This window comes from Sturnus vulgaris, chromosome 1 (genome assembly GCF_052056855.1).
Source record: "Sturnus vulgaris isolate bStuVul1 chromosome 1, bStuVul1.hap1, whole genome shotgun sequence".
In the NCBI taxonomy this organism is placed as follows: domain Eukaryota; kingdom Metazoa; phylum Chordata; class Aves; order Passeriformes; family Sturnidae; genus Sturnus; species Sturnus vulgaris.
Window position 1 is genome coordinate 2124678 of NC_142243.1, and position 26265 is coordinate 2150942.

The window sequence follows — 26265 nt, forward strand, 5'->3', positions numbered from 1 at the left end:
TTTAGTAGCAGGTGCCATGGGTGGAAATAAGATAATCCTTGAGCTCCCTTCCAAAACATCCCATGATTGTGTGAAAATCACCCGGATCAAAGTGTTTGCCTGGCTCCTCAGAGCTTTGAGCTGATATTTCTCATCACGAGAAGGGACAAAGCAAAAGCAGGAGGAGCAGTGGTTGTGCGGGGGTTTCACTGATTTAATAAACAATTCCTCAAACAATTCCTTGGGTGAATAATAATCTGTGAGGAGAACACCATTGGGATACCACCCCAACAGCAGCACAATCCTGGATAAAGATCCAGCATTTCTGTTTGAGGATGAGCAGTGCTGATTCTGTGAAAAGGAACCAGCTCTGAAAGGGTTAAAAGCCTGAGTGCTTTTCCCCACAGCAGAAAGGTAAAATAAATGAATATATGCAAGAATTTTGTGTGCATGGGAAGGAGAGAATTGGAAAACCAAAGGAACTTTGGAAACCCTCTGGAGATACAAATCAGAGTTTCCAAAGTAACAGAATCACACAAAGGTCTGGTTTGGAGGGGCCTTAAAGATGATTTTATTCCAAGGTTTAGGTTTTTAGGGTATCAGGGAAAGGTTCTGCCCCCAGAGGGTGGTGGAGCTCTGGCCGGGCTCCCCAGGGAATGGGCACATTCCCAAGGCTGCCAGAGCTCCAGGAGCGTTTGGACATCGCTCCCAGGGACAGGCTGGGGATGTTGGGGTGCCAGGAGCTGGACTGGATGATCCTCGTGGGTCCCTCCCCACTCTGGATATTTAAAGCTCAGCTGCAGTGAGCTACTGAACAGCTCCAGAGGTCCACAGTGAAGAAAAGGGCATTTGATCAAGCAAGTTGCCTGGGATAACTACAATTTTTTTAATTGCTGTCATTCCCCCAGACTAAATTTGGCCACGTCCAACCTATTCTGAGCTCCAGGCAGTTATTTTGGAATCACATCCTGACAGTGACACTCTGCCAAGGTATCCTGACTTCTCCTGCAAAGTATGACCATGGAATCCCATGGGAAGCTGCTGGAGTCCCTCAGCCTCCTGAGCTTGTTTAAGGATGTCATTTACAATGGATGGAGAGGCATTTCTCCAGCTCAGGGTACCACTTTTGGGGCTTAAATAAACCCCAGGGCCGGGCTTATGTTCATGAATAAGGCTGAAGGAAGGATCTCCCACAACCACTGTACAAAGAATTTTCCAGCAGATGTGAAGGAAGAGGAGCACACTTCAAGTATAATTTAAAATACATTTATTGTTTCATTTGTTCTTGCTTTTTTTCTTTTTTTTTTGTTATACAAAGATGTTAAATAACTTAAATACATTCTCAACAGTCACTCAGAATCAGATTTATACCTACAAGCTGTACACATGAGGTAGAGAAAAATAACTTAGGCTCCCATAAGACATTGGAAAAATAAACAAAACAAAAAGAAAAACAAGAAAAATACTAATCCTTCATGTTAGTATTCCCACCTCCCTTTAAAAGGAAATGCCATCCCAGGTGTGCAAAACAAATCCTAGACTTTACATTCCTGCTTCAAATTGTTAAAGGTGGGGTGGTCCAAGGGAAATTCCTGGGCTGGGCTGGTGATTGGTGTTTCAGATGGATCCATGCTCAAGGGGAGCTGGAAGGATGATCCACACATATCTTGATTTTCCTGAATTCAATCCCACCTCTATTAACCTGGATGTCTTTATCCCCTTGTCCTGCCAGCAGGGAAAACTGGCACCTCCACATGGGCCAAGCAGCTTCCAGAGGGGTCCCCACTGACTGCAGACCACGGGCTCCTTTCCTAAGGGGGGATGGTTCCACATCCATCGCACACCGATGCCAACACCTTTCCCAACATTCCTGGGGGAAGGAATCTCCTGTCCTTTTTGCCCAGTGCTAAGAAGGGTTTTTCCCTTCCCATTTCCCATTTCTGAAAACACTCAGCAACAGCTGAGAAAAAGGCAAAATTCCGAGGTTTTCCCTGACAGGTGAATTAGATGTGTCTGCATAATTTCTGGTCTCACTCCCTCCACCTGAGGAACTGTAGTTACAGGAAGCCAGAGTAAAACTGTGCTGCCAAATCCATTTTCTTTTCCTCCCCACCCACAAGGCCTCAAGGTTCCCTTTTTTTTCTTTTGTTTGCTCTATTTGAAAATATTCTATTTGCCGGACTTGCAAGTAATTTGGTAAAATCCAACGTTAAGCTGGTGAAAAATCTAAAATCTATTCAGTGGTAATATCCATGAGCAGGTTTCAGGGAGGCTGAGCAGATTCAACCAAGAGGTTGGAATGGGATGGATCTTAAAGACCCCTTCCAAGCCCAAACATTCCCTGATTCCTGTGATTCCTCTGGACCTGATCCTGTGCCATAGTGAGCCATGTGCTCCAGAAATGCCATATCTTGTATTTCCTGTGGGAAAACGTCACTTTCTAAAAGTCATCACCTAATTAGCATCCTAAAAGCTGAAATCCAGGATGAGCTGGCCACAGAAGGCAGACTCAGGCCAACAGATGTGCTCAGAGAGCTGGATAAACCAGGAATGAGGAGCTTTACTGCACCTGTTCTGTCGGGAACAGAACAGACCGGATTTTACTGCAGCCTCAACTGAGGAATTTTTCACAGGCACCATAATCCACCAGAAAATCACCTTAAGCAGCTTCTACTCCATGAAAGTACCCTTGAGAAATCTGTCCCTTCATCTGGGGTCTCATCCAAGCCTACCCCAGCCAAAGCACACCCGACTGTATGTTCCCTAAAACAGGGCAGCTGAAAAATGATGGACAAAGGAATTCCAGACCTGGGCTGAAGGAAGGCAGATGTCAACGAGCTGGCTGACAACAAAAACTCCTCAGAAATTATTTTAGGCCCTGCTCAGGTCTCCAAACCAGCAATCTCAAATGTTCTTTAGAAAACAGGGGGCCCATAAATCATTCCCTGCTTGCCTAGGTGATGGACAAACTTCCTGAATCACAGCAGATTAAATCCTCCTCAGTTCCCCAATTTTACACTGCCCCATTCAAAGAGATAAAAGTTGCTTGTGTTGGATCAAGCCTGGAATTTGGTCCTCTTAATTTAACCTTCCAATCTACTCAGATTATGATTTTATTTTCCCCAACTTTTTAAAAGCTGTTCTTCCCAAGCCCACTGAGCTCAATGGCTAATCCTCAGTTACTGCAAATAGATTTGGGATTTCCTCCATCCAGACCCATCTCAAAACCAGGATGTTCAGCTAAAAAAGGGCAAACTTGAATTTTTGGGGTAGATTTTTTTTTTATATTTCCATTAAAAGCCACTAATTTTTCATAACTCATTTTTAGCATTAATAATGGTAATAAATTAAAAATCCCCTTGGGTTAAACGCTGCATGTTTCACCAACTGGAGTTTTTGATAACTGGAAGATAAGGAGAACATAATGTTTAGGACTTGTTTTGCATTTCTCCACATCCGGCATAAATGAGTCAGTCACACAGAATAGAAGCTTGTTAAAAAACAGATGACGGGTGCAACAATTATTTCTGTGGGTTTTTATTTCTTTTAATAGAAAATTCTAATATAAAACAGCAAACGTTTTCAGTTTGCCTTGTTTACAAAAATATTATATATTTTTTTTTTTATATTTCTGACATAACTAAAATGCACTATTCAATAAAAATATTCTTCCATCAGCTAACTTCTCTTTTTAAAAAAATTAATAAAAAAGTTATATAAATAATGGTTGCACCCCCCCCCCACCCCAAAACTGATCTGGCTGGATCAGCTTAGGAGAACCAACACTTTGACACTTTTGGGGGAACAGGGGGTGAAAGGGGGTCAGGAACCAGAGATCTCCCCTCCACCCATCCTCCAGTTACATCTGAGCAAAATCCTGTTTCTCTGGGGACAAGAAAAGGGGGGGGAAAGTTGCTTTGCACATTTTTTTTTTAGATATATATATATATATATGAAATGACACCATGAAAAAGTTCAGGGACCCAAATCCACCGTTGAAGTAGTTTGACAAAACCGAGCAATTTCGTTGAATTGCACTGGAGATCCAATGGTGTGGTGGAGGAATCAGCCTCTCTGGAAAAATCCAGTTTAATCTAGCTGGGACAAAAAGGTTTTACAGGACACTGCCCAGTGTTTTACACTGGAGTTCCCAGTCTCTTACTTCGTGTTTTTCCAGACTTGTGGATGGAGTAGCACTCGTGAGTTAATTCAACTCCAACACGTTTGTCACCATCACAAAACCCAGGCCTAGCTCTCCAAAGGGTTTTGAGATGCTTTGACATCTTCTCTCCCAGCTCCTACTTCAGCCCCGTTGGATTTTTCCAAAAGGAGGCTTTTGCCCCCATTCCTTCTTTAAGGATAAGGCAAACATTGGAAAATGCTGGAACTAAAGACCCCCCCCCCACCCAAAACACACCCACAGTGTGGTGCAGGGGGGAGAAGAAAAATAACCCACATTTGTTTTACCACCCTAAGTCAAAAGGCCAAGAAGACAAGTTCTCCTGATTTCAGAGTGTTAGTATATTTTATACACTGCCTATACATTTAACACATGTGCCTCGCTACTATTTAGTTATTTATAATTTTTTTTTTTTAACCACAGGAGAATAAACCTTGCTATTTACAATATATAACAGGCAAGTACTATATCCACATGAACATAAATACAATTTGTGGTATTTTTTTTTTGTTATTCTTTTTTTTTTCTTTTTTTTTCTTTTTTTGTCTTTTTTTGTTTGTTTGTTTGTTTTTTAAATACTTACAGAAAGCATCCAGGCTTCAGTGCGTGAATTATAATACACAGAAGAGCTCTTTCACTCAGTAGTTCATTCACTCTTTGCTGCTTTCTTCTAGACAAGCTTGGACAATCTGCCTTATTTCCCAGCCATCTCTCTCTCTCTCTCTCTCTCTCCCTCACACTGCTGAACACACCAAGCTTCCCTATCCCATCCCATCCTGGCATTTTCTCAGCCAGGATGTCCATGCCAACACTCCCCTCTCTTCTGCTTCTAGGGAACTCATTCTCCTCTCACACCAGTGCAATGTGGAGTTACTCCAGCGAGGTCAATGGAGACAGAGACACCAGTGAAAAGGAGGAAAATGAGGCCCATGGTTTAAATATAACAATAATAATAATAATAATAATTAATAATAATAATGCACATAAATTGCGGCCCATCCTTTAATTAAGAACAGATTTAAAAAAAAAAAAAAAAAAAAAAAAAAAAGAATGGAGCCAGAAATAGTAATTCAGACCCCAAAATTCCTGTTTTGAGCAGGTTTGGATCTGGCTTTACTTTGGAGGGGAAGAGCTATTCTAGAACACACAAAAATGTAACAGTGAGTTTGCACATACGTGTGAGAGAGAGAGACAGAGGGAGAAAGAGAATTTAACATAATACCACATTGAAACCATAAGAAGGTCCTTCTGAAGGGCTTTACAATAAATAAATGTTCAATATTTATATATATATATATATTTATGTGTCAGGGTGTGTATATATATCTATATATACACACTGAATAATAGGTTTATAGGCAATTTATTTTTTTAAACCATTCGATAAACTGCTCGGGGGTGACTTTCCCAAAAAACTGCGAGACCTTCCCGGTGCCTTGCCGGGGTGGAAGGTGGGAATTCCACATGTGGATTCCACCTTCACTCCTCCAGAATTATCCCAACCTCCAGAATTGTACAGCAAATAAGGAAACAACAACAACAAAAAAAAAGAGACATTTTGCTACTTCACTTTGCAGAACCACGGTGCTATTAAAGAGTAACACCCTGTCCCTCCCCGTGTCCCCTCCTCAAGATTTGATGCCAACGAGCCAGGCTGGACTGCAGGTATTTGTTACCAAGAAAACCCCAAATTGATCTTTTTCCCAGTAGATGCATATGCACAGCTTAAATATTAGTGGCTACAATTTGGAGGGGGAGGGGGGAGTTAAAAATTAAATAAAAATAAGGAAAAAAAGACTTTGAAAAATAATGGTCCGTCTTGGGAAACTGCTGTCGTTTTGTTCTACTAATTTTTACTAATGCTTGAGAATCTCCTCTTTTGAACACCAGATCAATGGCTAACAGAAATTTGGTGGAAATTGCTACTACTGGACAATCAAAAATTGCTACCAAAAATCAAACAGAACACCCTCTGCTCCCCATTTTTTCCTTAGAAAGCTTCATTCAGGCATTCGCTGGCTGCCTCCAAGCCACTTTTATATGAAGAATATTGGCACACCAAGTCCTGGATTGTAAATCTTCTCTTCCAGGTGAAAAATAAATGCTGGAGGTTGTCGTGTGTTTCAGTGTTGGAGTGGTCAACCCCTGCAGTCAAATTTCTGGCTTCTCTCAGGTTGTCTCCGTGTCGATTGGTTATTCCAAATCCATGAGTTTGTTAGGATTTAGCAGGTGTGTTTTTTAAAATACAGTTCTGGATCTAGTGGTTAAAAAAAAAAAAATACAATAAAAAAAATTCATCTTAAGGTCATAGGGTTTACATACAGCTTGTGTCATGTACCACTGCCATGGTTTAGAGTAAATGGAATGATGACCTAGGAAAGAAAAGTCAACTCCTCCAGAGGTCTGATCCAGGCCAAAACAGCCGCTCCACAACGCAAGACAGCCCCGGGTTCCAAGATGCACTCGGATTCCTCTTGTCCTACTCAAGAGAAACACGCCCAAACTCAGCTGGCATAAGACTCAACAAGTTCCAGTTGGGATTTCTGAAGCAGTTACCACAGGTTGACCTCCATCAGGCAAGAGGCGGGAAGGGGAGAGAAAAATAAATCATGCGCAGAGTGAAAGTGAAACAAAAGTATCTAGTGGTTTAAAAAAAAAATTAAAAAAAAAACAATTTAAGACAGTGATAGTGCTAAAGAACCTGCATTTGGGCGAATGGTTTTAAATAAAGAATGTGGGATTGGACTGAAGGGAACAGGCACGTCTGGTGTTCTGCTGTCTTCCCAACCTCTATCTTGGATCTGTTTCTGTCTGCAGCGTGGTGGACCCAACGTTTTTGAGCTGCGTGTGATGACAACGCACTCGGCGGACACGGAGCTGTCGTTAAAGAGCTGATGCTGCCAGTGGGTCCCTTTGTCAGAGCCTGGTTTGCTCCATGTGCAGGAACTCCACTGGAAGAACCCATCAATCCCTACAAATCCCTCTCCAGTTTTAGGAGAAATGAACGTCCGCTTCCAGCACCACCGCACTCAAAGAGGAAAGATCTTTTGTATCTGCTCAGCTCTCTAGGCAGCTGGGTGAGCTCCAGGAATAAAGAAGTACAGGATATCTATGCCAAAGGGAATATCTTAGCCCGGGAGTTCATGGAGGATGGCTGAAACAATGTTCCAAGGAGAAATGATCCGTCAAACTGCGTAGACGACGAAGGTGAAGGTCAACTGGTGTCTAACCCCAGTGTGACAGGCACTTATTTCCACATGGTTGGACCTCATGAAAATTCAGTCTACAGGAAAAAAAACAAAAAAAACAAAAAAAAAAAACCAAAACAAGAAAACCCCAAAACAAAACAGCAACACAGCTGGGTCACCTGTACCCTACAAAGTGCTTATGTCTCAACATAGCTTCCAGATCCCAGAAGGTCAATCAAACCCTGTTTGTCTCCATAGGCAGTTCTCCAAGCTGGCCCATCCCCGGGGGTGGCCGTACGGCAGAAGCCGCGGGTTGTGTCAGTCCTTGCAGGTGTAAACCTCCTCTCTCTGGGTGCACTGCTTGCACTCCACGTAGCAGCACCAACGCACCTGGCACTGGCACGGGCGCGTCACCACCCGGCTCTGCGTGTTGTGGCCCCGGCCGCAGCAGATGCTGTCGCAGTTCTTGTCCTTGTAACACTTGCGTCCCGACGTCCCGGGGGAATACCGGCTCATCAGGCAGAAGCTCGGCGAGTCGTCAATGTAGACGAGATCCGTAGTCCTTGGGATTTGATCGCTGTGGCCGGGGATGGATTTTTTAGGCGGGGAAATGTCGCCTTCCCCCGTGGCCTCGTTGGTGGTGCTGCCCACCTTGAGAGAGGTCTCGTACTTCTGCTTCAGCTGCTTCCCGATCTCGTGGAAAGGGGAGAGCTGCCTCCAGCACGTTCGGACGGTGCAGGAGCCCGACACGCCGTGGCATTTGCAGGTGGTCTCCACGCCGGCTTTGATGACCTGCAGACACACACACGGCCCCAAAGAGAATCAGTCATGGCGGAAGAAATCAAAACACCAAGTAAAACACGACATTTTCTAGGAGACACTTCAGGGCCATAAAGTTGATGAGAATGCAAAAGTATCTGTTGGAAGTGGACAGAAAATACATCCTACAGGAGATACTTATTTCAAAACGCTCTTAGTTCCCAGTGTATGACATTTACCTGCAAAAACTTTGCTTAATTGGCTAATTAAAGATACCAGAAAGGTGCACAAAGATTGTCCAGTGCTGCCACTCATCATGTAGACAGAGATCTGAAACGGTGATACAACTAAGAGATTAATACATATTGTAAGACCTATTTATCTTTGTCAATAATAAGTAGATAAGATATAAAAGTGGAAGAAGTTGGTTTAGTAAAAGAGGTGAGGTGGCACATGCTCCAGAACGGGAGTGTGGACAATAGGAACCTTGTCCATACCACAGGACCCCAAACCCAAGTACAAGAAGAAGTAATCTTAGTTCAGCATCATCAGCTGACTGATGCTAAACAAAGGATCCCATCCTTTTCAAATCAACTGCAATAAGGAAGTTTCACGGCACAAAACCACATACATCTCCTTAGAAACAGCACTGCAATGTTCCAGCTCCCCTTCTCCAGAGAGAGATTTACATGTGGGATACCTCCATGGGCAACACAAGAGCAGAGATGTTATCTGGACAGCCACAGACACCCCTCATTTTGTCCACAGATTATAAACACAAATTTGTATTTCCTCCCACCCTGCCCCTTCCTCAAAGTTAGGCTCTATTGGCTTTAAACGGGTCAGGTACAACCACTCCTTAGAACAGCAGGCGAGAACAGAGTTTGTTTTACAGAGCTGGGTCCTGACAAGGTACCAAAGTATTGCTGGAAGTGCCCTTCCTTTGGGCATCTACGGTACCTAAAAAAGAAGAAAACAACCTCCCCCCGTGCCCATGATGGCATCTGGCTACGTTGTGGCCTCCTGACAGCAGAGGACTGGCTGCATTCCATTTCCTGACCATCCGGTTCTTAATTATTTGGCTGCACAAATCCTGCTGAGCCCCATGTGCAACCGTGCAATAGGTCATGGACTCGGAATTGGGGCCTGGCCCAATTGTGATATTCCAGAAACATTTTTAGAAAGACAATACTCATAATGCAGCCTTCAGCAGAGCCCGTCCAATGGTCACACTTCATTCCTGTGACAGCCAAAGACCTTTGCAAGTGCAATCCAATAATACACAGTAGCATTCGCAGCGGTGACGGGTTACAGGGGGAGATGTGTTGCTGGTTATAGCGCTCAGCTGGGATGGCTTGGGTAAGGCCTGTCACGCTTTGTGTGCCAAAGCGTCTCGCCAAGTCCACAAGAAATCCCACAATGTCAGACAAGAGCGTGCAGAACACATTTCAACACCGAGGGGGTGGGAAAAACCCCAACCCTCAGCCGTGCCCTCCCTCGTGTAAAGTCTCCTTTCGCTGCTTGTCCAGAAGTGAGAGCTGAGTTCGTGTGAAACAAAGCTCCTCCACCTGATTTCACGCCCACACCACCAGCAAACCAGGCAGAAATTGCTGGGATACTTGGGAAAGGGCTGCACACTGCAGTCATTCATCCATCCAGGCTTTCCTCAACCTTTCCTCCTCCCCCAGCGCATTTGCATCTGCTCCACCTGGAAAAGGAGACAACCCCCATTGCACAGGAGTTGGGAAAGCAAGAAACCAACGGGAACTGGCTCAGCTTGTAGTCCTGCTCCTGGACTTGGAGCTGATTGAACAAGACAGGGTCATGAAACTCAGGAAGGGAACCTGGAGTCGGGGCAGTTCTTGTCAGGAGCCACCTCTCTGGAGCTCTGTGGGAGTGCTGACGTTGCAGGAGCACTGCGGCCAAGGCATCCACGTGGGGCTGGTGGATACAGCCCAACACGTGTTGGAAAACCTGATCCTGATGGATTGGCAGCTGGCTGATGGCAGAAGACCTTTAGTCAGGTGAAAGCATGTAGGTTTAGGCACTTGAATCACATCAGCCAGCCAGGGTTGACCTCACCGAGTTTAAACACCTCTGCCTGAGAAACACCTCAGAACTCCTGTCAGAGTCAGGGGAGGACCCTGCAGTGAGGCAAACACCTGCTCCACTGAACAGCTCTCCAGGCTCCCACTGACAGCTGAGCACACCTCCAGCACCAACAGATCAGGAACAGGAACAGAACAGAACAGGAGCCTGGAGACCCAGCTCACACAGAGGCACCTCAGTTTAGGGGATTCTGTGAGCAGAATCCCACCCTCTGGGCCAGACTCAGGTGTTTAAATATCTCCACCTAGCACTAACTGAGGTGCTTTAAAACATTCTCTTCACACCAGCTGTCCCTCCAGCAGCACAAAGGTCTCTCAAGGGGTACAATTGAGTGTATTCAGGTAGATTAATTCTGTTCTCCTCATTTGGGCTCAAACAAAGTTTCACATGAACCCCAGCCTGGATTTTCCTGACTCGCTTTTAGCTCCTTGCTAAGCAGTGGCTGGGACAGCTCTGGTGTCATGCACTGGTGGACCATAAAAGGTTTCCATTGTCCCCATCCCCATGAATGCACCAGTTCATGAAATCCAGCGTGTGGATTTTCACATGGCTGCTGTGCGAGTGCGGCGCATCCCAACCGCCCCGTAAACCTTCTCCTGGAAGGACCGGGAAGGGCTCAAGAATGTTACGAGGCAGCAAGAGTGAAAATCCCAGAAAAATTCCTTGCCCAGGCAGCCTCCCCTGCTGCTGTCAGTCACGCTGCAGCTCCTCGAGGCGCTGCGTGATGGGGAACTGCTGCCTCCGGGCCCCAACCACCCACGAGCCAAAATGAATCTTGGCAAAGCCCTTCTGGTTCCCGTCCCGCTCCCCAGCTTCCACAACGACCTTTCCTCCTCTTGTTGCAAGCTCCTGTCAGAGACACTTAAATCCACCTCATTTCTTCAGGAAGCAGAGCAAGACTGATCCAAGTCAGCAGGTTGCTTGGAGTAGTGTTGGAGAAAGCTTTGCTGGCTGGATCCTGGGACAAATGTCTGGATCATGCTTTCAAACCTGGAGGAGCTTCCAGGACAAAAAAAATGCAGGTTTTATTCCCAAAAAACTCTTGGTTAGATGAGGAAGAACAAGGTTTTACCACATAAAATCATATTTCAAGAGCTGTAGTAGCTCCTGCTTTCTTTTCAAAGCTCATCACAGTTCAGAGCTTGATTTACCTGCATCCTACACAGATCTGAACCTGTTCTGAACACACCCCTGAATAATTACGTTTCATCTACACCAAGGATGTGGCCACCTGCACGTTTGTCACAGATATGAAGCAGAATGGCTCAGCTTCAATCTAAGGCACAAAATATTTCATGCTCCCCATGGCCCCAACTCCACAGCTACCACACAGCAGCAGGCTTGGAGTAACTCAGGAGATACAGCAACAAGGAGCATCCTTTTTGGATTGAGTACTGTAGAGAACTCCTACCATGAAAACAAAGCCAAACAAAGACAAGTGGTGGGTCAGGGATGGCATGACACAAAAATTCTGTCCTCCCACTCTCCTCTGAACAACCACTTGGTTTGGCAGTCCCAAAGAGAACAGTTTGGGAGGAAAATAAGGATTTTTGAGCTATTTAGCTTGACTTAAGACGACAAATTCCCACTGACCTTGCTGTGAGAACACCCAATACCAACAAACGCGGAGCGAGGAGAAAACAAAGCAAGACAGAACCATTTTCCCTGGGCTTTGCTGCTCGGAGGAAATCAGATAGCACTTCTGGACTGCCTTCCCAACTGGCTTTACAGGGAGCCACGGGGAGAAGGGATCACAGCAGAGCATTGCTATGCAACATGTAATCCTTCCTCCCAACAATGGTGCGCTGCGAAGCTCAGACTAAGTGCCCCCGTCATGATCAGTCTCAGACATGCTGCAACACACAATTTCTCAGTGTTTTAGCTGAAACGCCGAGGACAGGATTCCCATTCATTCCCAGCTGGGTCACGGGGCTCTGGTGGTGGGTTTTTTTTACTTTTTTTTATTTTTTTTCAGACAACCCTTGTCTGGGCAGCAGCAGCCCAGGGCGGACACCCAGCCGTGGGAATTCCTCGCTTATTGCTGCGCTGTCGTCATGGCTGGGCTGAGGCTCCAAGGCTTCAAACCATTCGCTATGGTTTGGGGCAGAGCAGGCAGCAAACCCTCCTCGGGGGGCAGCTCATCCAGGGAAAAGCCTTGCCTGGCTTCAGAGAAGGCTTTGGGATGCTGCCCCACAAATCCAATCCCTTCCATCCCCCGTATGCAGAGCCCTCTTCAATTTAAATAGGCTTAGTCATTCTCCCAGCTCAAGTATTAATGTTTGTTTGGACAGCAGCCACGGTCCCCACACACAACCACTGCACCAGACTTGTCCCTTCAATGCCATTGGCTGAATTATAAAAGTTTCACAGATTGTTAGAAGTTGTCCTTTCCTTTTTCTCCTACCTTGCTAAAAAAACCTTCTTTTCATCCTGTTCTCAACCTGCTGTTTCAGAACAGTTTTTCCCCTCCCACCACCCTTCCCTCTTTAAAAAAACGAGAACACTCATATTTTAGTGACATAGGTATTAAAATACAAACATTTAAGCATAGAACAACATAACCCTACTTAAAATTGAGAACTTCAGAAGTATTTTCCCCATGCTCAGTATTCCTAGCATGCTTCCCATGCTAAAAAAGCTCCACATAAACAACCAACTGCAATCACTTATGGGACACAGCAAGCAATTTTTTTCCATAGTATTGATTTCCAGGCCTAAGAAAGGCTTTGGCTGGGCCATTCTCAGCCTGAAAGGAGAGGAAAATCCAGAGAGCACGCCTGGGCATTCCTACCTGTCATAACCTGCAGCAATTAATACCAGTGGTGGCCCTGAAAACTGATCTGTACATTAAGAGCTCTTCTCAGGCTGTTATTTGCTGGGTTTGATTTGTACCTTGGTAAACACGTGATGCCCCATTTCTCACTGCAAACACATCCCTAAAAAAAACTGCCAAAAAGGATGCTTTATGTTTCTTTTTTTTTTTTTTCTTTTCTTTATGCACCAAGCGGATTAAGCTCCAAAACAGCAATAATTACACATCACGAGGGTGCAGCAAAACTTGGGAGTTCGACTGGAACTGTATCAACGAGTAGGAACTGTGTGAGACTGGATGGTCAGTGCTTGTAAACACTGCCTCTGCAACAGGAGAGTTGTGCCTCCCTCCGCCTGTGAGTGACCTTTAGTGAGTCACTTAATCTTTCTGGGTCTCAATTTCCCCCCTCTGCCCAACGGAGCTCCAGAAATGAAGAGGGTGGCATGCTCTGATAACGTGTTATGTGATAGCTCATGAAGTTCCTCAGACAGATGATAGCTGGGCAAACATCTCCCTGATATGGAGAGTGCATCTCCAGCCCTCCAGAGAGGTCCCTGCCAGCACTGCCTGGGGGGGAAAAGCCATTCCTCACATGGAATTCCAAAATAAGCAAGTCAACAGCAAGGGAAAGTCCAGGCACCTCCCACCTCCATCCTCTCCAGAGCATCCCAGACGGATTCAGGTGTAGCTGTCTCAGGATGGGTCTGGATTTGAAGCCTACGAGGGTGACAAGGACCATGACAGGGGGATGGGACAAGCCAACCCTTCCAACCCAAGCCATTCCAGGATTCTCTGATCCTTCAGAAACACTTGCTCTCACAGACCAAAACATCTTGTGCCAAAAACAATGAAGCCTCATGAAAGGAACCAGTTTCAAAGCAGGAAACTGCTTAGGGAAGTCTTTTCTTGTTCTCCATTTCTCCTCCCCACGGTTTTGTATTAGACACTCTCAGCTCTCAAGACAACTGTGGTTACACACAAATCCAGGCAAAGGTTTGTGTCCCTCCTTCTGGAAGGATGAAGGAAAAAGGCAATGAGAACATGATAATTTTTTTTCCTAGGGTAACAGCAGCCCCTTTTAATTGTGCCCCTTGGATCTGTAAGACATGCTTGACCAGACATACCTCTGGAAGAGGTCAGCACTCCTGGGATTAAGAAACTTAGCAACGCTCCAGAGAGGGAGTTGGAAAGTCATGTTTAATGATACTTTGCTGAGAAAGTGGGCAAATTTAATTAAAACATCACTTACTCAAGCCCAGTGGAACTAATTGAGTGCTCTAATATTCCGCCTTTTCATTAATGGGTTACAAAAGAGGGCTGCACTTGTGTGCACAAGGGGGAAAAGGGGGGAGGATAGAGAGAAGATGAGAGCTTTAGCAAGGCTGCCTGGGCTTCATTTAATATAACTCAGAAACTTCATTGCTGGCAATGGAGCTTTAATACAGTTGACTTCTCCCCCATCCCCTCCACACACACATCTCCCCCCAAAACACCCTCTCCACCCAAGACCCCTCGGAAAGAATGGCTGAATGAGGGGGAGTAGATCTGGCAAAGGAAGGGAAATTGCTTTTTTAATAAGTGGTCTATTCAGAGCTCCTGCTTTTCAATAAAGAGAAGGCTGGAGAAGTCCTGGTCTAATTACCTCATCCTCACACTAGACAAGCTCGCCCTTTCATTAACCACTGAGGTCATATCATATAACTTGGTGAGCCACCACGGGCACAACATGTTCAGTGATTATTTCACTGGTGGCAGCAAAATTACAGGCAGCCCATCAAGGTTGTAAAAAGCAGAAGTCGAATCATAATTAAATGAGAACGTCTACCAAGAGACACTAAAACTAGGCGGGATAGGATCATGTCACCCCTGCAGAAACACACGGATTGTTTGCTGCTGTGACACCATGGAGAAACTGCTGTGGTGACCAGGAGGGGAGAGGGTTGCCTGCCAAATTAGTCAGTCCAGCACAGGTCCTTTTTTTGCTGGGTCTCAAGGGACTATTTGTATGTTTTGCCACGTTTGGGAGTAATTAGATGGGAAAAATGACACGTAAAGGATCAGTGGGAGACCACCAAGCTTGTGCTGCATCTTTCATGGAGACTTCTCCACTCCCTCAGCGAACACACACATCCACACACTGCAAGAACTCCAGCTCCAAGCTGTTCAGCTCCAAAAATGGCACAAATCAAGGCTGTCTGCACTCCTATACTGCCTTTGATCCACTCCAAATCAAACCCAGATGAGTTGTTGTTCCAATAACCACACTAGGTCAGTCCAAAGTGGTTTCAGACTGCTGCAGTCACTGGGTGAGCAAACCCTACTCGATGGTTGCAAAGTCTTTAGGGCAGGAGTTGGTTGGTGAGCAGCTTCTTTGAAGACACAGAAAAGGTGCTGAGAATCATATTTAACTCCCTACCTTCCTCAAGGAAAATATCCATCAACTCGGCAAGGAATGCAGTAATGCTCTCAGCCTCCACCCTCTCATCCCTGCACTTGCAGTGGGAACAGGAGGAAGAGCAGAGATCAAACCTGGTATCAATCTACACCTGAGAGCAAGCAGTGCCAAAGACAATCCATCCACCGCATCAAGAGGGTCAAAATGGTTTCAATATTCTGCAATCTGCAGCAAGCACTGCAAGTTTTGACTTTGTAGTCACAAAGCCAGCCTGGGTCCTCATCTCTGATCATCATCTTAGTGACACTGAACTGTGCCAGTGGTTTAGGGCCACATATCCCAACCGTACAGATGTGTGTTCTCCTGACCTTCAACCACCACCTCCTGAAAGCTTCTTTCTCAACATTCCCTCCTTCCCTGCCTGGCTCCATGAGCTGTGAGCCTGGAGAGCTGCTTGGCTTGGCTTTCAACCACGCCACGGCACAATGAATTACTCCAGCAGCACAAACAGAGAAATCATTTCAACTGCTGCTGCAAACAGGCAAAGGAAAGCTGTCAGACAGCAATCACAGCTCGACAGACACGTTGTGGGGGGACGAAAATAGGAACACTGGATCACTGACCTGCAGCAAAGGTCTGGGACTTGCACTGCCAGGAGGGCTCTGGGTGTCTGGACAACCGTCACAACTGTTACTCAGCTGTTTAGCTGCAGGTCTTACACTCTGAAACCACTGCCAGTGGCCAGAGTCCGACTGTGCCAGGGGAAGTGGAGGCAGAGGATGCTGCAGAGTCCTGCATCTTCCCCTGGGACCTAACTACAAGGATCAGGACACAGCTTCAAGGTTCAACCCGTCCAGCTCATCCTTGGAGTTCAAAGGCAGGCAGTGTAAGGCACAGATGGTACTTTAAGGACACAAATCCTAAATCCAAGAGTGGCCTCAGCCATATGGACATCCTGGGATTGGGAACACCGCGAGTTTGGCCAAACCCATCTGGGAAGATTTTTAGCCTTGCCACTGTTGGTGGATATTCCTGGAGCTGCAAGGACTTGCCAGTGGCAACTAAAGTCAAATCCTTGGAGGTTTTGATGAGACTGTATTGTGTGACTCTGGAATGAGAGGACATCTCACAGAAACATCCAGCACGGAATCACAGCCTCCATGGGCCACCTTCTCCATTGCCAGTCCCACTCAGCTCCAAAAGATGGAACAGAGCAACCAACACTAGGATTGAAACAAGTTCCATCATCCTGCAAATCCCATTTCACACGTCAAAGAGCTGCCACAGGAGTTCAGAGACACTGAGCCCTTTAATCCAGAGCAGGAAAGCTGTCAGCCAAAACCAGACACCAGCTAAATCCAGGATATTTCTAATCCTGATCTCAGCGCTGTCTAGGAGCATCTGGTAGTGGGGAGAGGGGGAGACATTTTGCTGGCCAGCCCTGGCTGGTGGCATTCCCCAATGCCCCAATTCCGTCGTGAGGAATGACATTTTATACATAGACACAGCAACAACTGAGCTGGGGTGGCCATTCCTAGAATGCACAACTGGCTGGGGCTGCATTTGCCTGGGAAACTGGAGACCCAGGTCCCCCATCCCAGCCCCAAGCCTGCATCCAATCACACAGACAATAACAAGGCTGGAGGGCTATTTCTGGCCTTGCAGTATGTCCCCCTTGGAGGTTGGTGCAATGAAACACTGATCCTAGGCACCTGTGCTGGCCAATCTGAGGGATTTTCGTGTTGGAGCAACTCTAGGCTAGGTACAGCCAAGCACATTATGGGAGAAGGTGGAAAGCCCCTTCCTTTTCCCCCCTTGCTGGGATGACCCAGCTCTTGCAGACACTTTGTCCTTTACATGTGTCACAGAAAATGCTGAGCTGGAAGGGATCCACAGGGATCATCGACTCCAAATCCTGGCGCTGCACAGGACAAACCCAAAAATCACACCATGTGCCCCACAGCATTGTCCAAATGCTTCCTGAACTCTGGCAGTCCTGCAGGGAAGCCCCCAGGCAGCCTCACAAAAGGTGTAAAGAGCAGGAAGAGAGGATAAAGATAGGAAAAGAAAAAAGGGACTCTACAACCAAGCACCATCTCATGCTCTAGGTGACACAGAAGGTTTCTGCCAGAAGACAAAACTGCAGGGACTTTTAAGTCTGAGGTCAGCCAGAAATTAATCTCTCCACCCTGGTTCCTGGCCAGGTGTTTCTCCAGCCAGTTTTAAAGAAACCTGGCCAAGGAGATGCTACCCTGTCCATGCTCTACTGAACTGCTGCAAGAAAAGTGTCCCTCAAGGATGTGTTGTGGCAGCATAAAACCCATTCCTCTCTGTCCTACCTCATGTAAGCCTGAGGAACTTGTCTATCCATCCCTTTGTGGTGGGAAATCCTCTCCTCCCTGAGGGAAACCAGCAATCTTTGTCTCCACTTCATATTTCCTAGACCTGTCCAGTCCCATTTCTCTCTCCAATGGTTTTGCATAGTGAAAACCAAGGCGGAATCCCCCAGCTCAGACTTTTCCCCTCCAGAAGGAGGATCACTCCATTCATTTCACATCCAACACTCCCATTCCACACCCAAAACCAGCGTTATCACCCCCAAAAACCCCAAACAGTGTGACCCCACCCCACCCCGCGGCGCCTTCAACGCACCTTCATGCCCACCAGGTTGTTGTGGAAATCCACCCTGGCTCGCAGGTCCTTGTTGGGCTTCCTCCCCAGGAACTCCTTGACGAATTTGTTGCTGTACTTGAGGTTGTCCCCGCAGCCTCCCCACTGCCACGCCTCCCTGTTCTCCAGGTCGGGAGCCTCGTCGCAGGTGCAGCGCTCCATGCGCCCCGCGCTGCACGCCTTGGCCATGGCGTGGGTCAGCCCCGCCGAGGAGATGGCGTACAGGAAGGCTGTCTCCTTAAAACCTGCAGGGACACGAGGGACAGGCTCTAATTGCAGCTCAAAGAAAGGAAAAGAAACGGGAAATGGAGGCAGAACCTACTGGGAGAAGAGCGTGAGCTGTGTGACAGAATAGCGGAGTGAGAAGGTTGGAGGGGACCACAGTGGTGGCACCTCCCTGCTCCAGCAGGGCATTCCCAGAGCACAGGGCTCAGGATTACACCCAGACTGCCCTGGGATATCCCCAGTGAGGGAGACTCCACACCAGGGCTCAGGATTACACCCAGACTGCTCTGGGATATCCCCAGTGAGGGAGACTCCACATCAAGGCTCAGTCACTGCCCAGGAAAGAAGTTCTTCCTGAAGTTCAGGTAGAATTTCCTGGGCATCAGTCCCTGCCTGTTCCTCCTGTGGCACTGCTGGGCATCACTGGAAAAGCCTGGTCTGTGGTCCTGACAGCCCTAAAGCATGGCAAGCTCTGCTTGCATCACTGATGGTGAGGAGGACAAGGAATGATGGACAGAGGTGGCACAAGCAAGGATCCAGGAATGCAGATGGAATCTGGCCAGCTCGGTGGCTGTCACTGTGTCACTCACAGTCTCTGCCTGAAAATGGAAAGAGTTGAGCAAGAGCTGCCCCTGGAAGTGTCCAGGAACAACCTGATCTAATGGAATGTGTCCCTCCCCATGGCAGGGGGTGAAACTGGATGAGGTCTCCTCAAAGCCAAAGCATTGTTTGACTCCATGAAGAGCTGGGCAGGATCACTGCTGCAACCAAGGGGACACCAAACAGCAGGAAGCCAGCACAGACTTCCAGTCCTCCTCATTCTTCCCTCTCCTCCTGAATCAAAGTCACTGGGTCCTACTCCAGACCAGCAGAATTGTTGACAGAAGACACCTGAAGGCTGGGAAGCAGGAGATGTGTCACCCAGTGCAGCACCTCATTCAAAAAAACCAGTTTACACCTCAAACCTTCCATGCACAGCCTTTCTTTACACCTCCACAGTCACCTGGCAGGGATGTGACAGCATCCACTCCCCCAACAGGCAAATGACACCCAGAGGGACCCACGGTTTCAATCCAAATTATAAAAGCCAGAAATAAAAAGCAAACATGGCAGTATTTATAGCTACCCATTCTCCAGCTATGGAAGCTGTAAACGACTGCATATTTGAGATGCAATTCCAGAACAGCTTTGGATGGGACTCAAGAAATCCCCCACTCAAAAATAACACAAGTGGATGCTGACAGTAGTGGATATATCTGTGAGCTGGTGTGTCAACCAAGGACATGCAGAGACACTGCCAGGTCATTTTTGGAACTGTTCCTTGGGAGGTTCATGACAGTCCAAGCAAACTCATGTGGCCATTCCCAGAGTCTGCCTGCCCAAAACACTCCCAGGAGCAGGAAGACTGATGAAAATCCAGGCCAGGGGACTGAGGTTTGGTCCTCCCAAGGGTTCTGAGGTTCTACTTCCTCCCAGATTGTGGTAGGAATTATCCAATCATTCTAGTGCTCACCTGGAAAAGGAGAACAGGAACCTTTTCCTCACTAGAAACAACATTAAAATAAAAAAAGGTTCAACTCTACACTCACTAAGGACACCACATAGAGAGGCGAGAGTTAAAAAAACAAATTTTGTTTTCTCCTTAAAGTCAGACCATGTGCTCTGACAGCCCAGAAACACCTTCAGCATTGCAAATACTTCATTGGAAGCAGTGAGAGACTTCTTAATTCACACACCAATAATTCACAGGTATCCAGATGACTCCTCTGGGTAGAAAATGCCTTCTAAGCATCTCTCATCTTTTGTAAACTATTTTTTTCTAGGCTACACTCCAGGTCAGACTGCCCACATGCCTGTCAGAGGGATGCCACTACCAAAGACAGATGTGCCCAAGCCTTTGGGCTCTTGGATTGGAGAATTCTTGCCACAGCCACACAGAATGAAGAGGTACCAGTGTGAAACAGAGAATCCTCAATGGGATGGGGTGTGCAAACCCTGCCCTGGATGTCTGAGACCGCAATCATGGCAGGGTTTGGGTTGGAAGGGACCCTGAGATCCATCCAGTGCCACCCCCTGCCATGGGCAGGGACACCTTCCACTATCCCAGGGTGCTCCACAAGTCCCATCCAAGCTGGCCTTGCACACTTAACTCGCAGCCATCAGCTTTAATGGATGAATTAGGCAGCCCAGGTCTCCACCCTGCTGGAACCCTCCTGACCCAAAGCGCTGAATTCGGAGCGGTTGTGGAATCCCAGCAGAAAGTCAGCACCGTGCGACCACAACACATTCCAGAGCTGACACAAAGCCAGCAGGAACAGCTCATCTGCCAGGTTCTCCCTTTCCACCAGCTTTGTCTCCACTCCTCCCGCTCTCCATCACTGAAAGCTTCCCAAATTCCCTGTGCCCATCAGCACGGGGATCATCTCACCCACAGGCAGCTCCCGACGAGCTCCATGTGACATTTGGCTCTGGCCAGATTTTAAAGCCATCTCCACCACGCACTATTTGATTGCACCAAGATATTTTGTAACAAGATAATGAGCTTTAAATCAATGCAGGCATTCTAAGCCCCAGTGCATTGACAGTCTGCCGGCCCTGGCTATCCAGTTTCAGCCATTTCCAAAATTGTGCACGAGTATCCAAAGAGGATAACGAGTCCCTTAAACAATCCTCTGTTATTTTAAGAAACGGGGCTGCATCAGCCCAAGTTGCAAACCAGCAGCCAGAGCTGGTCTGGTGACCAAAGTGTAAAAGCAGAGGGAGAAACTTTTAAGTGAAAAAAGTGAAACTTTTAAGTGAAAAAAGTGGTTTTTTTCCCCCTTTTTCCTTTCTCCCTGGAGGAGAAGAAACAAGCTCTCAGCGATGAATTTGGAAAGCTGTGTCCTAGTGGGTGATACATGTGAGCCTTTGCCCTGGGCCATCCCTTTGCTGCAATGCTGAACCAGGAACCAGCAGCTCCTGGAGAGGAGGAGAAAGATTTACAGGGCACTGTGTTACTGCTGGGGAACAGCACCTGAAGGATTTACAGCACTGGGGCAGGGCAGAGATGCTGCAGGGATATAAACCACGGCAGAATGAGACAGCAGCAGAGCCCTGCAGCCCCCAGAGCTCTCATTTATTACACGGGTCCCTGACAGGGGCTGGGATGGGGGGGTCTCTGTGGGGTTTTTACTCTGGCCAGGGCTGCCCAGGGGACAGGCACGTCTGAAGGAACGAGCTGTGGCCTCCAGGTGTCAGCATGAGAAAGTGCTTGGCTTCCCCAAGGCACCACTAATCCAGGGACTCCTCTGGCATGCAGGGATATTTTTAAATGTCTTGCAGCTCTGGCCGGACCTCTTGGGTTTCATAAGGACTTTCCTTGTTTCCACCAGTCAGTGACAGTGCATTAGTTAAGCCCCGGTGCTTCTGAATTACTCCTCCTCACTAATTAGCCCTGCAAACCTCTGCTCTTATCTTTAAAGACTTCACACCCTGGCTTTTCCAGGTCCAGGCTCGTTGCCGAGTGTGGGACTTTCTGGAAGTCACTAAAGCCCTGGAGACCCTCGCATGCTGTCTGTAAAACGGTGCTGCAGCCTGGAAATAAGAACTGGATTTTACTGGGAGGGTGGAAGGAAGAAACTGGACTATATGTGGTAGTACAAAGAAAAATAAAAATATCTTCTCCTCCAATACTCCTAACTTCTGGCCATGTCCACCTGAGCTGCTGGGAAGAGGTGTGGGAATTACCCACTGCTCACATCCATGGCAGTAACAGGACACAGACATTTGCAGGTTTTGCCCTGTATTATGACAGAGTTCCCCTTGCCCCCTTCTAAAAGGACAGCACAGAACAGTTTGGTTTGTCTTATTTCTTAAAAAAAAAAAAAAAAAAAAAAAAAAAAGAGGCATTTTCTCAACTTCTTCCCTGACAGACTGGCATAACAAATAGGAAAAATAAATAGGAGAAATAAATCGGAAGTAAATAAATAAAATCATAAAGAAAGAGAGCACAACTTTGAGAGCTTCCCAACTCTCTCCTCCAACAGCAGCTCGATTTCCAGCAGAAATGGGCACAAAATGTAGCTCCTGGCTGCAAAGACCTGCACAAACACCTCCAGCCTCCAAGGAGAGCAGCCAGGGCCAGCAGTGGGAAGCAGGCAGGGGCAAGCCCATAAATTACCCCCATTAGCACATTCTTTGCCTGCCCTGCACTTCCAGGGATGAGCTCCAGCCTTCCACAGAGCTCTTTGTGGATCTCAGGGCAAGCACCACCAGCACAGGACAGCCCAGACTGACCACCAGGACAGGAGTGCAGTTGTTGGAACCCAGAATCCTGGGAGTTTTAAACTTTCTGTGCTTTCTGACACTGACCCTCAAAAGAACACTGCTTTTGACCTGAGGCCTTGGAGAAGCTTCCAAAATTTGAGTGATGGAGATGGGATCACTGGTGTGTGGTTAAATAGAAGTGTGTGATTTCACATGGTGAAGGGTTTGGTATTTGGGGTTTTAGAATATAGCAATGGGTATAGGACAAAATAAAAGTTTTAGGGCATTAGTTTTTCCTCCTTCTTGTCCTTCTTCTTGGGTATCCTATACCCAGTACTTTTAATTGAATAAAAAATGCCACACTGTGGGTCACTGATGCTTGGTCATTAGGTCAAAAGCAAAAGTAATGTAGGTGTTAGCTTTTAATTAGCTGTTGGCTTTAAAAGACCTTGTAACGAGCGAGATCCATCACCATTTCTTCACTTTTAGCTTGTTAACTGAAAGTGCCACAGCACTCACTGTACTATAAATAAAAATTAATAAACATCTACGTCTAAATACGAAATTCCATCTCTCGTGCTTTAATCCCAACTCTGACTAAGAAAAGGAAAAAAAAGAAGATAAAAACTTGAAAAGGTGGTATTTGCACCACATAATTAGTGGCTTGTCTGCAGTTTATTCTGTCTTCACTCAGAGTCAGGATTAAAAACACGAAGGAGACGAATTTCTCATGTTCGGGCTTGGTTGTTTATTAAATCTTATTTAAAGTACAGAGAATTCTGCAACACTTCCAGCTAAAAGTGAGCAAAGTGGAGATCAACCTAGCTAGTTACAAAGTCTCTTAAAGCTAAACAGTCCAATAGAGAATTAACACCTATATTATTTATACTTGTGACCCAATAACCAAACTCCCATGACCCTCAGTGCAGCACTGACTGTCCAACCAGAAACTACTGCCTGAAATCATGAAGAGGAACACAGAAAGAGACAACACCCAAAATCCTCCATCTTGTCCCATGCCTATCACTACGTTATAAAAACCTCACATTTAAAGCCCTTCACCATGTGAAATCACACACTTAAAGATCATTGAGCTCCAACCCCCCCTGCCATGGGTAGAGACACTTTCCATTAGAACAGGTTCCTTAATGATCCATTGAACTCAGCCTTGAGCTTGTCCACTTCTATTCTAACTACACACCAGTGACTCTAACTCCATCACTCAAATTTGGAAGCTTTCTCCAAGATCTCAGGTCAAAAGCAGTGTTCTCCAGGGTGAGAGGAATGATGGATTTGTCTTTACAAACAAGCTGTGGGTCTGCTGGTGGATAAAACCAGCATTGAGAAAGAAAAGAAACAATGGGAAGGATTCCACTGATTGATGAATGGAAAAAAAGATATTAGCCTTTACAAACAAACTGTAGGTTTGCTGGTAAATGAAATTGGATATTGAAAGGTGAAAGAAGCAATGGGAAAAAAAAAAGAAGTCTATGAGAATTAAAAATTAAAAGGGAGGGCTGTACATTAGAGGGGCATCTGAGGTATCAGGCGTTCTGGGAAGTCTGTGCCTCTCAAGTAGGGAATGGGGAACGCGGAAAGAGAGAGGGAAACGTGGCCGGGAAATTGGGATAAAAAGGAGGCTGCATCCTCCAAAAATTTGAGATATCCCAGGGGAATGCCCCATGGCCTTTCTCTTTATTCGTACAAAGTAAAAGGATTCCTCTGTTTCCTTTCTGTACATAAACCTCTGCTATCTGTGGATTAATTTTCCCGACAAGACGATCAGCGCCAGAAACCCCAAAAACGCTGGGAAATCCCAGGTTTCTGCATTCCAACAAACCCTAAAACTCATTGCCCTGCCCTCGGGCTCACCTCTCTTGAGGAGGCTGGCGCGGTAGCGACCCTCCAGGGTGCAGTTCCAGCGCTCGAAGCGGAACTGGTACTGGCACTCCAGGGCGCTCATGCTGATGGCCTCCATCAGGGTCTCGGCCACGCCGGGGTCGCGCCGGCACATCCGCCGCTGCTTCTTCTCCAGCTTCAGGCGGTCACACACCTTGTAGTGAGCCTTGGCGGCCGCCTCCTCCATTTCTGACGTCAGAGGGAGGATGGTCAGGGGTTCGTTGCCCGTCAGCCTGCCGAGAAAACACACGGGGCACCACGGTGAGGGAAGGAAAAGGAGAATTACGGCGAGAAATTCTCACCCGCGGTCAACCCTGGTTGCTTGGTGTCTGAGGTTGCAGTGCAGGATGTGAGCAAAAGTTTGTGTTCTATCACCAGCTGTTAAACCAGCTGGGGCAGTGATCCTGATCTCTGTGGGAGATATTCTCTGTTAATGGGTCATCTGATAAAAACAGCTGTTGCAGTGTTCTTTATCCTTTCCAAACCCATCCTCCCTCCAGGAGATCTCTCCTGTTAATGGGTCATTTGTTAACCCAGCTGTTGCAGTGTTCTTTATCCTTTCCAAACCCATCCTCCCTCCAGGAGATCTCTCCTGTTAATGGGCCAGCTGTTCACCCAGCTGTTGCAGTGTTCTTTAGCTTTTCCACAGCCCATCCTCCCTCCAGGAGATCTCTCCTGTTCATGGCCATTCAGTCCCAGTGCATGACTGATAAAATTCCATCATCCCACTGGGAGATGCTCCACCCAGGGGGAGGAGCCAAACATTTCCTACCCAGATAAAATCTGAGGTTTGTAACACCAAGGCAGCCTTTTCCCATTGGATCCCAGAGGAAAACCAAACCCTTCCACATCATCCCTGGATCTTTGGAGGAAAACTGCACCTTGTGCAGGAGCCCTGCTCCAGCAGAACCACATCTGTCACTGCAGGAGGATGCAGCCACCATGGAATGGGACTGCACCAACCCTGACTGACTGACGGGGGCACCTTGGATTCTCACTCTGGCAGTGGTTCGGGTTTGTTCTCTGTAATACTGGATTTCTATTTTAATTTTCCTAGCAAAGAACTGTTATTCCCATTCCCATATCTTTGCCTGAGAGCCCCTTAATTTCAAAATTATAATAATTTGGAGGGAGGGGGTTTACATTCTCCATTAAAAAAAAAAAAAAAGAGACTCCTGCCTTTCTTGGCAGACACCTGTCTTTCAAACCAAGACACTCAGAGAGGCTGTGGTTGCACAAGTTTGCTCACTATATAAATTATCCCCATACACCTCAGCACTAAATAAATACATACCTACTTTATAACTCTCATTTCTCACAAGTTATAAAATCATTTCTGCATATCACTGGACACTGAGCAAACTGATCTAGTGAATCCCCCCCAGCCAGGGCAGGGGCTTGGATCTAGATGGTTGTCCTGGTTTCAGCTCAAAACCAGGCAGAAACACCAATTAATGTAGTGGGTTTGGTTCACCAATTTGAAATTTTCCTACTGTGAGACAGGATTAGGAGGAAGGGAAAACAGGCTCAACTTTAAATGGTACTAAGAGAAACTTTATTACTAGAAACTATAAGGGAAACAAAAACCAAACAAAAAAAGTTCAGGATAAAACTTTAGACCACTCTTTCTTCCTCCACACACTTCTTTTCTTTTACACTGAAAAAGTACAGCAAACAGCTCAGTTTATCATCTTTAAAATAGTCTTTCACCAATTCACTTCTCTCCAAGGAAATATTTCCTCCAACCAGTTTGGGGAGGGACTGCTTGAATCTGTTTCCTAGAGGGATCCCATTTAAAGGTTTT

At 46.6% G+C, this 26265-nt stretch overlaps 1 protein-coding gene across 1 annotated transcript; it reads right to left on the bottom strand.

The window, feature by feature from the left end:
- Positions 1–1229: 1229 nt before the first annotated feature.
- On the bottom strand, positions 1230–24688 carry WNT9A (Wnt family member 9A). Its single transcript, XM_014873749.2, has 3 exons — positions 24435–24688; positions 18075–18337; positions 1230–8139 (listed from the first exon to the last, which is right to left on the bottom strand). The coding sequence occupies exons 1-3, from the start codon at positions 24646–24648 to the stop codon at positions 7666–7668; spliced, it is 951 nt and encodes a 316-aa protein (XP_014729235.2). The 5' UTR covers positions 24649–24688; the 3' UTR covers positions 1230–7665.
- Between the last annotated feature and the right edge of the window lie 1577 nt (positions 24689–26265).